At 36.9% G+C, this 15,017-nt stretch overlaps 1 protein-coding gene across 8 annotated transcripts; it reads right to left on the reverse strand.

The window, feature by feature from the left end:
- Positions 1-5,644: 5,644 nt before the first annotated feature.
- On the reverse strand, positions 5,645-14,815 carry LOC18437194 (putative protein phosphatase 2C 33). Of its 8 annotated transcripts, none has more exons than XR_016058327.1 (8): positions 14,554-14,815; positions 13,379-13,638; positions 12,493-13,145; positions 8,221-8,607; positions 7,946-8,063; positions 7,059-7,282; positions 5,900-6,647; positions 5,645-5,806 (listed from the first exon to the last, which is right to left on the reverse strand). XR_016058327.1 is itself a non-coding variant. In XM_006847412.4 (7 exons), the coding sequence occupies exons 3-7, from the start codon at positions 12,730-12,732 to the stop codon at positions 6,174-6,176; spliced, it is 1,443 nt and encodes a 480-aa protein (XP_006847475.1). In that variant the 5' UTR covers positions 12,733-13,145; positions 13,379-13,638; positions 14,554-14,815; the 3' UTR covers positions 5,645-6,173. The 8 variants fall into 8 exon arrangements, 2 of the variants coding, with proteins under 2 accessions (XP_006847475.1, XP_011624491.1); XR_016058333.1 differs by having other exon boundaries at positions 7,942-8,063; XR_016058328.1 differs by lacking the exon at positions 14,554-14,815 and adding an exon at positions 14,248-14,463.
- Between the last annotated feature and the right edge of the window lie 202 nt (positions 14,816-15,017).

Below are 15,017 nucleotides of genomic sequence, written 5' to 3' on the forward strand. Positions count from 1 at the left end.
ATATATATATATATATATATATATATATATATATATATATATATATATATATATATATATATATATATATATATATATATATATATATATTAAAAAGAAAAAACGTCTTCTAACGTTGATCCAACCCCTAAGAGTCTAGAATGAGTACTAGAAATTATAAAACCTAGTTATTTAGATGATTATGTTTATTATAATGAATTGAATGAAATACCCCATAATTCTAAGAACGTTATTAGCTCCAATGAAGTGAATAGTTGGCTAAAAGTTATTTTCCTACTCAATTGATGATTGTTGATCCACTAACAAATGATATTCATGTAGACCCATTGTAAGAAATGTATTTGCCTTGGGACTCTGATACAAGATGAGTCCCAATGATATTGGAGTCTTTGTAGTTGTTATATAGTTTCATGGATAGATAGACTTTGTGCATCAACTTTTATAATGATCATGTAATTACCTGCCTTTGTGGCATTCTGAATTGTATCTCAATGACGCGTTAAATGGTATTGATGCACCTCCCGTGAAGAAGATAGCAATCAAGGTGCTCTACCAGACATGTTCTGCTATTAGGTATGAGCGAAACTGGAGCACGTTCCAATGATTGTACACTCCTAGGAGGAATCGATTCGCTTCGGAGAGGCTTCATAAACTGGTCTACGTTCATTACAACTTAAACCTCCTAGAGCGACAAATAAGAAGGCAGCTTGAAGATTACGGGCTGATAGACTTTAACACAATATTTGTCACAGACACAACATAACAATGGGTAGTAGAGGAAAAAGAGCCAGTGTTACCCAAAAAGAGGGCTCCTTGAGGCTATCGATAAGGAAGATCGTGAAGAAGGTGATGAGCAGCATGAAAGATGAAGCAGCCCGTCAATATATCCATAATTCATCGGAGATATCGGTGGTGTTGCACGTAATAAGGAAGAGTAGAAAGGGGGTGTAAGGGAAAATGAGAGAGAAGATAATTCTAATGCCACCCTATCCCAACTAAATTATTCACATAATGAGCCCCAACAACAAGAGGATAGGGAAAAACACGATAGTGTAGGTGAGCATGAAGGATGGACAAGCTTTAGAGATTTTGGATTAGGAGCGCAACAAAACACTGATACTAAGGGATTTGGGTATAGCCAAGTGCCCACTAATTTGGATGATTCGCTCTTAGATTGAGTCAATGAATTGTCATGTGAATTCAATCAATGGCACCATTGTGACCAAGATGAAGACCAACGTCGTCTTTCATTTTATTATTAGGTCATATTTTACTAATAGTATGCTTTATTGTAGTCTATGTATGATGATTTACTTAATCCATAATAATTCTGTGCTTATCTTTTTGTGTGATATAAATTTAATAGTTAACAGTAGTTCATACATGGAAAGAACATCTCAATATTCAAATATTGATGCAAAAAGATGAAAGTTCTTAATGGAGTACCGCCATTTCTTATTGGATTCCTAAAAAACAATATTTATAATGAATTTTAATAATTTTTTGGGATATTTTTAGGGCTGCATCTTATCAAATCGGCCAATTCCCTATCCAAATCACTGATTCACCGATTCGGATGGATTTTTGGGGTGCCCGATTCGGGGCATCGATTCGTTTTTTAAACCACTGCTATGGACTATGAATTACTTGATGATGCATAACTCATGTGATCATGATTGAGCACACCAAATGATTTTATAATAATAATAATAATAATAATAATAATAATAATAATAATAATAATAATAATAATAATAATAATAATAATAATAATAATAATAATAATATATTGAAAACAATGGGACAATATTGGCATGAGTTTATTTCTTCCCTTTTTATTTTTCTAAAAGACCTCATATTTTATGACCAAAATGCCCACGGCCTTAGCATACTGGAAAGACGCAAAAAGAGAGAGAATAAAAAGGGAATACCACAATGAAAATTCCTAGTAAGACTTTTAGAGATAATGTTAGGAAAGTGTCGAAATTTTAAATCATAGGGTGTCTTACCAATTCAATGCACTAAAATAACGAGCCCTTATTACACTAGAGTTGCCTCAAACTTCTAGAAACAGAACGCAATTATTGGTGGGATTTTATTATTAAAGAGAAAAAATAATTATGGCTGAAAATTTAGGGAAAAAATATTTGTAAAATAAAAAAACGTATTTATAAGAAGGTTAGGTTTCAATAAAGTTGCAACCTTAAACCAAGCAATTAGTGCCTCTAAATTTTATTATAAATATAATTGGTATGAAATTTTTTAGGATGGCTTGAGAATCTATTTTCATCTCTAATTGTAAAACTTTAAACTCTAAAAATGGTTCAAATTAAGTAGATCTATAAACATATAAAAATCTTGAAAATAGACGGTTTGGATAATGTAATGCAAGATAGACTATTTTTTGGATTTGAAATCTTTTTATCTTTTTATACTCATATATCTCAATGTCGAGGTGATCAATTAGAGGATATTCCAACATCAAAACAACCTTTTATGATGGATTTTTGAGGTGCACCTACATTTTACTGTTGCAACCTTATATAAGCTTTTTCCATTATAAAATGAGATAAATGGGTCTTAATTTAAAAAAATCTAATCCCCTTAAAAAATAGAAAACCTAGAAAATTAGGAAAAATAATCAAAAGTCCTAAAAAATGACACAACCCAAAAATCCTATGGAGGTTCTTAAAAAAAACCTAGAAAATCCCAAAATATTCCCCAAGGCTACCTAAATCTAAGAATACCTTAGGCTAAAACCCTAAGCCCAATCCCTTGAAAATTCCCTTAAAAAATTCTCTACAATGTTCCTATTTCAAAATCTTAAGAACAAGATCTTCTAGGCTCCCCAAAATCCTTCCAATCCCATTCTTAGAGGCAACAGAGAAGGCATCAAGGCTTAAATCAACACACGGTCCTGATGCAGACCCAGCTCCGGGTTTTCTCAGGTCTGATTTTCATTCATTTTCTTTTAGTTTAATAATTTGTTGCTTTTTATTAATTTTTTTGCCTTTTTATTCTTTTTCTTGCTTTCTAATTTTTTTTCCCCATTTTTGCATGATTTTAGCTATCATTGCCGGCAGTTCTAAAAAAGGACCACTCCTTCAAGGTTAGATCTATCTTTGAATCGTAATTCGACAGAACTCACAATCTCTACTGAAAATTTATCTGTTTAATTAAAAGCACAAATAAGGGAGAGTTCCATAAGAAATTCCCCCAGATTCTGATTGTAAACAATGTTCAAATCTATTAATGACAAGGGTTTCTTATCGGGTTCTGATCTGGCTAGGGGTGGGCCGTAATCTCCCACTCCAATATGATGCCTCATCACAATATATTAAACGTTTATGGCTATTCCTAAAATGCTATGAAGTCATTTCTAAGCAGTAGGTTAAATTGGAAAAAAAATAAAAATAAACAAACAAACAGCTTCATTGGCGTGTGATGCGATCAAGGGTCAGATACAGGCCCTAGCACAATGGTTTGGATGTGTTACTCCCTACCAAATATCTGGGACAGCCTTGCTTGATTAAATGCCATCGAAAGCGATTTAGAACCTCAGTCATATTTCCAATCTAAACTTGATTCTTGAGAGTTGAGGTACCTCTTCTTCAGTGGTAGGACAACTTCGATCAAATCCACCTTATCCAGTCTCCCAATATAGTGTTTATCGCTGCTCAGATCATTAAGAGTTTGGAGAACTTGATGAGGAACTTTCTCTAGAGCAGTGCAGGGGATTCAAAGAAGCTCTATTTAGTAAATTGGGCCTAGGTCACAATGCCTAAGAGAGGGTGCGGCGTAGGCATTCCGAGACTCGAGCACATGTACGAAGCTTTACTTACAAAGTGGTGGTGAAGAAAACTCAATTTGAAAAGAGGTTCTCTTCAGCAAATATGGAAGAGAGATTTGGCTCCTTCGTCAGAAAACTTCACTCCCGCAACTCAGCCTCATTCATATGAAAAAGCATTCATCAAATGAGACCATTACGTCTTAGGCATAGCAGAAAACTTCTTGTGAGGAAATGAGACCATTACGTCTTAGGCATAGCAGAAAACTTCTTGTGAGGAAATGAGACCATTATTGAGACCATTACTTATTAGGCATAGCAGAAAACTTCCTTCTTGTGAGGAATGAAGCCAATGCTCTCTTCTGTGTAAGAATGAAGAAGAATCAATCGTCCATTCCTTGTTTTCTCCTTTGTTTATTAGTTATGGAGTTAACTGATCAGGTATGTTGGTTTCAATTGGGTGCTTCCTCGATCCCTTGTGGATGTAATGCTCCAATGCAGCAGCCCATCTTTGCCGAAAAAGGGAATTACCCTCTAGGGAATATAGCAATGGTGGCACTATTATGGGTTATTTGGAAGTAAAGGACCTGTAGAATTTTGGTGGGTCGAAGTAGGGAAGTTGTAAGAATCAGGGACAAAGTTTGGGACGTCATTGTGATGTGGGCCTAGCAAGAAAGGAGTTCAAAGGGATAACCATACAAGATCTCACTTCTAACCTCAACGAGGTTGCTTGTCTGAGAATTCTGCAAAGTCCAAAACCCCATGAGATACTTCACCTTCCGAGTTTAAGCTTAATTTGGTTGACAGTGTGATGAGCAATCTAAGATAAGCAGGAGTTAAGAGGTGCCCTAAGAGATCTTGATGAAGTGGCTTTTATCATTTTCAGACCTGTCAGAAAGTGCATTATTGTGAGGCTGAATTTAAGGCTTTGAAGCCTCAAGAGTCCTATCTCCTTCCAAGTCCTATCTCCTGAGGCATCATTGAAGGGGACTCTGCCAATGTTATTCACTAGAATCCTCAGGAGTCGAGGTTCCTTAGAAGTGGAGACCTCTCCTAGAAAAGAAAGATCTAAAGGACTTGCTTGCTCAGCAGGAACTTCAGAGCCAATCAATAGGTTCCTTAGAAGTTGAGACCTCTCCTAGAAAAGAATGATCTAAAGGACCTACTTGCTCAACAGGAACTTCAGAGCCAATCAATGTTAACATTGTTGGCAGCCGATTCCCTCTCACCTTAGTTATAATTTTCTTTTGTACTTCTCTCTTGACCTCATCCTCTTTCTTTCCTCTCTATTTTCTTGTTTACTTTTTCTCTTCTTTTCTCTCTATTTTCTTGTTTACTTTTTCTCTTCTTTTCTCTCTATTTTCTTGTTTACTTTTTCTCTTCTTTTCTCTCTATTTTCTTGTTTATTTTTTTCTTTCGTAGTTCTCTTTCTTGTCCTCATCCTCTTTTTTCTCTCTATATTTCTCTTCCTTCCTCTCTTAACGCCTTCTCCTCTCTTTGTGTACATCCATCCCTGTACAAATGTTTTTTTTTTTATGTAAGTTATCACTTCAAAAGTAAAACAAAAAACAGTCGAGAAACCTCACTCCGCTAAATTTGGCAAAAAATTCATTCTCTGTTGGTCAAAAAAGGAACAGACAAAAAGGTAAACTTCTTGTGAAAATAAATAAAAAATTGTGTTCCACAGATGGTAAGATTGATGGCTTGAATAATCAGTTCTTTCCGACAAGTCCATCTTGATTATCTTTCTTTTTTTTTTCTTTTTTTTTTTTTTTGAGAATGAGTCCATCTTGGTTTTCAGTTGCATAGTAACTCGATACTCACAGCAAAATGCGAAAGAAATAAATAGAGTGAGACTGTAAGGATACATATTATCATAAATTTCATTTATTATGATTGGTACAACAGGAATAGAGGACCGACGACGACTAGAACAGTGATCACTGCCACGGAGACATCACACAAATCTTTTAGGGGCTTCCACATGTTGAAGCACTTTGAGGCTTCAATTCTACCATACTAAAAACATAGTAGAGGAACCCAAACATATCAAATTACTAATACCAGAAAAGATAAATTAAACAAAACAAAACTCTAAAATGAATTACCTACCAAAACCCAGAGTTGATTCTATGGCTAGATATTACAAAGCCAGGCTTCTCTGAACACCATCAAGGCCTCGCCATAGTACATAGGGATGCAATCGGGAAAGATTGAAAGAGATGGGAAGAGATTGGCGAAGAGGAGAGAGAGGGACAGAGCACCCAAATGAGAGCTTGAAAGAGGGAGAGAGCTCATTTCCCACCAAGAACCAACTCACTGAATCTGACGAAGAAAGATAAAACGAATTTTGAATCATTAAAAATACCTCCACCAAATCTTTTGATCACTTTCTGGCCTCTCGGTCTGGTGGCCACTTATCGCTAGGCACAAACCTTGGGAGTGCTAAGAGTGTATTCACTCTACTAACTCCCTCAAGAGCACACCACTCGTCTACCCCAATACTGCCACTTTCCTTTATAAGCTCTTTCTTGCTAGAATCTGGTGAGATCTCGCAACCCTCGCGCACAGTGGCTGAGCGCTCGAATGGGGGGGGGGTTTCCTCATCCTCGGAGGGGTTGGCCATGGGCCCCACCTCTTCTTGGGACGGTGGGGCTCCGATAGATTCTTCCAAGGGAGACTTCTTAGTGGGGTGATCAAGAAAGAGGCAGACCACAGCACAATCGTCGACCTTAGAGGTGGGGTATTTGTACCGCCAGGCACGCACAGCGCTCTCCACTAGGGAGCGTGCAGCAGTGGTGCGCGTCATTGCAGAGGCCACAATGTCCACCACCTCCTTGTTCGAGAGCACGTCCCACACCTGCACACAAGGTGGGAAATTGGGTTCAATACAATTCCAAAAAGTCCATAATATGAAATACCAGTAATGATAAGAGCATATCAACAAGCAATGATATAAACAGCATTTCTCTAATGCCAGAAGAACATTCCCTGGCCAGTACGCAACAGGAAGAGATCATGAATGATGTCGCGTGCCTCAACATGGCACTCAACACAGAGAGAGAGAGAGAGAGAGAGAGAGAGACAGAGATGGGGTCAAGGATGGGGCGATCCCTAAAAGTCTGAATAAATCACAGGGATGTGAGTAAAGCTCCAATCTAGAACTGCAATGTGTTTTGAGGGGTCACCAGCAAAGACCCCACATAAGATAGCACATGTCCTAGCATAATAATCACACAAATTTGTGGAGAATAGCAGTGGGAGGACTTACCCCATCGGTAGCAAGCACAATGAACTCGTCTCTCTCAGTGAGGCGGCGATACGAGACGTCAGGAACAGAGATGAGGCCATAATCCTTGAGGCAAAAGTCGCCAAAGGCTCTTGCCATGGCCAGACCAGGGGAGTCGTTATTTGGAAGCCATACTCTCGCCACCTCTGGCTCATCCTGAAGAGCAAACACCCGACCTCTGCATTGCCTTATCCTCTCAGCTTCTCCTATACATACCAGAAGAGTTGTCTGAATACTGATCAGTAATTGTACTTAACAAAATGCATATATGCAAGAGACAAAACCAGGAATTTTATGAAACCATAAGAAATCTTGATTGAACTAGTGGAATCTCAAACTGGAACCTTGAGCAAAGCCCTGAAAGACAAAAGCAGCAGATCATCCACACGTGTAGTACCCATAACTATAACTGGATAAAGGAGTTTATGTGGATCGTCTATTTAACAGGGAAAGCAAGAGCGTTGGGGGTAATGATGCATTAGTTTCAGCCACAATAACATTAATCCAAAACAGAATAACTTCGACGCATCAGCCATAATAACATTAATTCAAAACAGAATAACTTCGGCTAGTGGCTTATATGCCCATTGGAGAGATATCACATAAGAATTCTGGATAATTAATTAGGCAGTGAACGCCATAAGCTTTCTCCATGAATCTGGTGTGCAGGGTCAGATGGATAAATCCTAGCTAATATTGATCTCAAAAAATGTCTCAAATGAGGTGACAACAGAAATCAACAACAATGATGACATTTGTGTTTATACGAAGATAAATGGATGGGTTTTGGGAGTGTCCATGAAAGTGTGTGTGTGCATGTGTGTGTGTGTGAGAGAGAGAGAGAGCAAGAGAGACAGAGAGAGACCTACTTGGTAGATTGGGTTTAAGGTCTACAGTGAGCTGAACTGCAATAAGGGAGTCATCTTCATCCCTGGTGCCCAGTATAGCTCTCGAGTCACCAATATTCCCAATCACAAGATCTTGACCCTGCAGGAGCAAATAGCAAATAAAACTGAAATACTTAAACAAAACTAAGCTAACTAAATAACCCAATCGAAAAAAAAAAAAAGCAGCTTGGAATAATCCAATGACTAAAGAGCAAGTAGACGCATTGAAATGAAGGGAAGTCCTAAAGAAAATTTACCTGCTTGACCAGAGTGACAGCTGTTGTACCACTGCAGAAGCAATCAATTGCTGGGTGTAGTCTCAATTCTTTATCCATCACTTTGAATGCCTTAAGAAACGAATCCTTGAGACTCATGAAGATTTCAGCGAGCTTCTCCTTTTCCTCGAGGTCCATTGAATCCCTTGATTCCTCATCCAGGCACATGAAAGCTGAGTCTTCCGAGTTCATGCTTCCTGATATGCTGCTGTTTTCACGAAGCCCTTCTTCACTACCTATGTTTACTTCCCAGTGAGCACTCAATTTCAAAGGAAGGGAATCTCTCACTCTTTTGGCAACCATGTGCCCATAAGGGCCATGACCATCAAAAACCCCACAGAAAACTGTATCCGTTCTTGAACCAAAATTCTGAAGGAGACAAACACCAAAAAGCAATGTTCAGAAATAATATCATCATTGAGGAACAAATCCAACTCTCACTTCATTCTTTCCATAAATTACAGGAAAAGAACTACGAAGACGTAAATCCGAACAAGTAAATGGCAAGACACAAGGCCATAATAATTTGATTGAAAATAAAAGAAAAGTTAACAAGCCTAGCTTCAATAGCTCTGTGACTAGAATTCTCTTTGAACAATATTCTTAAACAATAATCAACTCTATCTAAATCATCTACATGAATCCTATTTATAATAAAAGACCGCACTTAGAACCCAAGAAATCATAATTCAAAATAAAATAGAAGTCCTAATCAATGTAAGATTCATAATGACTCTTTTATCACCTTGATAAAGCAAACAGTTCCATAAAGACTCCTACTTTTTCAGAAGAGCCCTTAAAGTCCAGAAGAACCCCAAAAAACTGCTAAAAGATTGACAAAAAAACTTAAAAATGCCAAAAAAAAACTCTAAAAAGACACATCCCAAAAACTTAATAGAAAAAATTCAAAATCGAAGCATCATGTCCTGCATCAAACTCCCTCGGTACGAGAAAACTCATCTCAAGTTTGAAGTGTGCTATGAAACCCACATCGAATCTACAATTACAACCACCCTTTCAAGCCTTAAGAGTATCCTTGGTAGGGAGAAATTTTCAGATAAAGGATCTTAGTATGTGCATTGGGGAATTGTTACAAACTAATCAAATTCAGCTATTCCTGATATTACACTGGAAACTACCATTAATTGAAACCCACAAAATGTGCAACAAAATTTTCAGACTTAGATTTCGACCACCTAGAAACCTTTTCTCATAAAATTAGTAGGTGAAACCAACAAAGTTGCTTGAAATGTCGTAGAGCTTTGAATAAGCTTTCTAACACGTTCCAACAATAGCGATTCTGAGTGACGAGCAAACAGTTACTTTCTGTCAAAGATACGACTCTCCCAACTTCAAGAATTAGGTTTCCTCGTCGTTAGTGGGTTAAGGATGCACCACGCTTCCTCTTCACTGCTCTGATTTCAGAGTCCTAAAACCGCAGAAATCTCCAACTCTGCAATATCTTTCAGGTCCTTAATGGACTCAATTTTCATCAGGTCCTCTACTGCCTTCTCAACATCAGGCATCTCTCAATAGCAAAAACGAGTTTTGCATCATTGGATGGAAACCTAACTTGATCAGGGACTCAATGTATCTCTTCTTGGCATTCGTTCTGCTCCTTTTCTTGCTCAGATTTCACAATCTCTAAGGCTTGGGTCACTTGGTAACTCCTTCAAAAATTGAATAACTCACTTCTTCATCTGGGTGCTCGTCAAAGGACGGAGGTTCAATCTCAGACTCTGTAAACGCACCTAAAAATAAATCTTTGTTGTTTCTTCACTTGCTATAAAGCATCGCTTCATCTTTTTCATGGTTCAGGAAATAACCTTCATTCATAGATTCCAATTTGACAATTGCAGCGAACAACCAAATTTCGATCAAAAAGGGTTGGATGCACCTCATGCACCAATTCCTCAAACCTTCTTCGATTTGAATGCTTTTGACATATCTCATACACCAATTCATTAATTTTCCTCAATATGTCATTGATATCTTAGTGTGATGCTAAACCTCCACCTCCTAGACCACGACCACCTTGAACCGTATGCAACTTGCAGCGGCTCTAAGGCACTTTGGGAGATGAGCAGGCTCTGATACCAGATGATTTAAATTCAAACATTCTTGCCAATTTGATTGAAAATAAAAGGAAGTAACAAACCTAACTTCGATAGCTCTACGAATTCACTAGAACTCTCAAAGAACAATGTTCTTATGCAACAATCAACTCTACTTCCAAATCATCTACATGTGTCCCTATTTATAATAAAAGATATTACGTCCCCAGCAATCCTAAATCTAATTGACATAGTAAGTTCTAACTAAAATAAATTTCAAAATGACAATTTGACACCTGATCAAATAAATAATACTGTAAGGACTCTAACGACTTTTTCCAAACAACATCTAAAATCCTAGAAAACTAAAAGCCCCCCTAAAATCCCTTAAAAAAATTAAAAATTACAAAAAAAAAAAACCCCAAAAAGTATCCCTTAAATTTAACAGAAAAATTCAAAAGCACTAGGCATCCTGTCTTGCACCATATGATGAGCAAGAAGATAAATCATAACTAAAAAACACAAAGAAATGAGTCAATAAACAGAGCTATAAAATTTGAATATTAAAAACTGACTCCATGAATGGATATGGATCAGATGATTGAGGATAAGAAAGATACATCGTCAAATAATCAAGTCAACGATCACAATCCATAAGCACATAAGAATGTAAGTAAAAGGAAATCTGCACCTGGTTAACAGTATAGTGAGAATGTGTTATCAAGATGAACTCCAGGGAAAGTATAACTAATCAGATGACAAGCAACATAAACAGAAAGAGACAACTACTATGCTGAACCCTCTTATTGACCTATACATGTAATGCCCCAGCTATTTTCCAACAAGCAAGATAAATATTTTTAAGGCAAAAGTTATCTACCTTTGTCCCTAAGCATGTAGAATTTTATGGAACCAAACCAGTTTATAGAACTGAACCATAAAAAGCAACTGACAAAAAGAGATTCTTTGCATGTTCAAGTTTAATAACTAAAATATAACAAGCATGATCATCTAGTGCCAGATATATGCAACTAAGAAGAAAAAAGAAGAAAGGGCATAGAAGGCAATCAAATAGCCAAAGAACCAAGAAAAGCTTATTAGTTTCTCACCTGAAAATAAAAAATGCAAGCAAAGAAATGGATGCTATTATGTTAGAAAGGCATGACAATTTTTGAACTACGCTAAAATTTCACACGGACCCATAAAAATACCTATAAATTATTATTCTTAGAGACAATAATAAAGATGAAGTTCTAGATTGTGCACTACAATCACATATATCATTAAGAACATGAATAGCTGAATCAAACTTCTGAGAAAAGATGTAAATAGGAAACATGGGGAAATCATACTACGTGTCAATCCCAAGCTGCAATTAGTAACGATTAAATTCTAAAATATTCAGCAACCACCATCATCAGAAACCTTCACGAGTATAATTTTATCAATAAAGCCTCAGTGAGTCGCTGTAAATGATTGGTTCATTCTGCCATATTTTAATGGTTCAGTTAGCATGTTTGCCATTTGCAAAGATTATCGCCCTGGATTGATTGGTAACAAATTGTGGTTGCAACTCTACGTCCAATTTTAAATCCCACAATGACCTAACAGAAGCAAAAATAAGGTTTTCCTAATCGCACGTCTTAAGTTTGGCATTACGTTTTGTTTCCATAATTTGATGCTTCATCACAAAGTCTTGAGGAAACAAAGTCCCATAGCTAATATCGAAAATTTTTGGGTTTGGCATGGGGAAGTGTACTCTTCTCAACATTCAACCAGTCTAGTTTGCAAACTCAACTGAAAAGAGCCCTTTAATGTCTTACAAGGATTCTGGGCATCCTGATTTTTCTAGATTCAAAAGCATTACCATAACCTTTATAATATAAATGAGATATTTTGGTAATTTTCCAGGCAAAAAACCTTCAAGACTCAGTAAAAAAGAATAGAGAATAGGATGAGAGAAATAATATTTCCTCACATCAAGAAGGTCAACAGAATTAAAAAATAAAGAACAATGACACCATGGATTAGGCAGAAATATGAAAACATGCTTTTTATGCACTTATCAATCAGATCCATATTCTGCAACTAAACTAAATAAATTACTAATAAATCTCACAAGCAAGTTCGCCATTTGATAATGTAACCAGTAACCTTCCAATAAGTATAAGATCCATACATAAACAATGCCAAAACTCACCTCCCACACTATCATGGCATCTTGGTTGGTCCCCTTTCTCCCTTGCTGAGTAAAGAGAGAAGCAACTTTGCTTGACCCATTCAGAAACATCCTACCAGGGACACGCTGCAACTGTTCGACTCTCCTCGAATCAAAACCATGTTTCTTCTTGGTGTTCCTTCTCTGTTTCCTTCCACCCGAAGCAGATGAAGGAGAACAGGGGAGAGGGCTCCTCCCATCCGAAGATAAGCAGGACCCCATTCTGAGGGCCCTGATAATACTGAGTATGCACTCCAGACCAGCTGCCAGATTAAAACCCCAATGTTTCTTGGTAGAATACACTTTGCCCAATTTCCTCCCCCAACAAAATTAAACACCCTTTGGCCTTCTGGATTGGTATTGATATAGAGACCCAATAAATAGATTATTTTTGGCAGCGGCACTAAAGACCCAATAAAGAAGAGCCCAATTTCTCCTTCTCCAAAGCTGGCTTTTCAGTAAAGGTAGAAGGTGAAGATTGATACGAATTTACAGAGGAAAACACCCAGCTTGTTTATTCTCTTTTTGTCAGTTTTCCTTATCTAAAACGCTTTGCTTTCAGACCAATTAAGATAAGAGATGCTAACTGAACGGAATAACCCAAAAGGAAGCTAAAGCATGGATCTTGTCTCTTTCTGCAAATAACCAAATTTGAAATGCAATGTCTTCAACTTTTTTGCAGAAGAAGGAAAGGCTAAAAATCTTTCCATGAAAAAAAAGATAATGCAAAAAGTAGGCATCGGCACAACCATTAGCCAAACTGATGCTAGAATTAATAAAAACTAGAAAGGTGGATCCAATTCCTTTTAAATTCCAATAAAAAGCAACAATTACGGATTAAATACAGGAAAATGTAATGAATATTTACCTCTAAACAATCAGTATCTGATATGGCAAGATTAGAAACAGCTTTGCATCTTCAATCAAAAGCCACCACTATGTGAATACATTCAAAGCCAGAAAGAAGAGATAATAACAAATTCAACCCGAACCACCTCTAGCCAGCAAATTTGGAAATGAAAACCCCAACAAGACCCCCAAGTCAGCAAGAATGACTGGTACAGAAGCCAATTCGGTGAATTTCTCTTCTTAATTCATGACCAAATGTCCACAATGAGGGCCTCAGAGCTGCAAATTCAGTAAAACCGATATCCAGGATCAGAGAATTCCTAATGCCCTAATTCTAATCCTTAAAACCATTAAAAGAGAAGTCCTAATGCCCTAATTCCAATCCTTAAAACCATTTGCTTTTAAAGAAACACCAAATAACATGATATAAGACATTTCAAGACCCAGGGAACCTACAAAGCGGTTGCTTTAATTAATAAAAAAGTAACATTTGAGACAAAATAAAAAAAATGCAGAAAACAAAAAAACATTCAATTGAGCTTTCAAAGTGAGAAGCATCAATGGAATAACAGGTGGATCCATGGAAATTCGAGAGCATTCCAAACAGACAAAACCGCCAAAATCAAAACCAAAGACAAAATATACGAACAGTGTGTCTCCCTAATAAAAATCCAGCAAAAAAGAGGGCCATTTTCAGCCAAACAAAAGGCCATTTCCAGCGAAATAAGACGGAGAAAATAGAAAAATCTCAGAAAATTAAACAAAAAATAGCATGAAATGCAAAACTAAAGAAGGATCCAAGTCCAACAAAGATGAGATCCCAACTCATTTGATAAAAATCGAAGAGAAATTAAACAAAATAAAATAAAATATGGAATTTTTACATACCCCAGCTGCTAAAAAAAGACTCTCTCTCTCTCTATCTCTCTCTATCTCTCTCTCTCTCTCTGCGAATATTGATAGATCTGTTTGCCCCAAATGCATCATACATCTCCCCATTTAAGACAATTATCCGCCATTAAAACGAAAACAAGAAAGAAAACAAGGTAAAACAACAAATGATTAAGAGAAAAGAGACGAAGAAAAACCCTAATTTCCACTCTGTCTCTGGCCTTGAAAAGGTTGTGGCTCTTATTTAACGACAATTACAACTGAAAATGAAAATTAAACAATATTTTCACAGGAAATTTATACCTGAGCCCTCAATTTTTGACTGCAAGAACGAGAGAGCTTGGCTTTACACCTTCTAGAGAGCCTTTAGCCTTTAGCCTTTCTGACTGCAATTTTGCCCCGATTTATTACAATTTCCAAGTAATAAAATCAATTATACGCGCTTTTAATTGATTTTTCCCCTGCTTATTTTCTTTATTACCTTCTTCTTTCTTTTTTCTTGTTCTTAATTTCTGGGGATTAAAGTTTTTACCCTTTTTTGTTATACGTCCACATTTATCCGTCCATATCCAGTCACACGAACCAGGGTTTTTATATGACCAGAGCCATTGGTTATTTTTTAACCCCGATTAATCGACCCGTCCACTTACCCATTAAGTAAAAGGACAGATATGCCCCCACTTGCCACCCTTTTTTTGCATGATGTGAAATACCTAGCAACTAAGAAAAGGACCCATAGGATCCTTGTATTTTCAAGATCAGTGGTC

The sequence above is a fragment of the Amborella trichopoda genome, chromosome 6 (genome assembly GCF_054954075.1).
Source record: "Amborella trichopoda isolate Santa Cruz 75 chromosome 6, AtrichopodaSantaCruz75HAP2 v2.0, whole genome shotgun sequence".
NCBI lineage: Eukaryota > Viridiplantae > Streptophyta > Magnoliopsida > Amborellales > Amborellaceae > Amborella > Amborella trichopoda.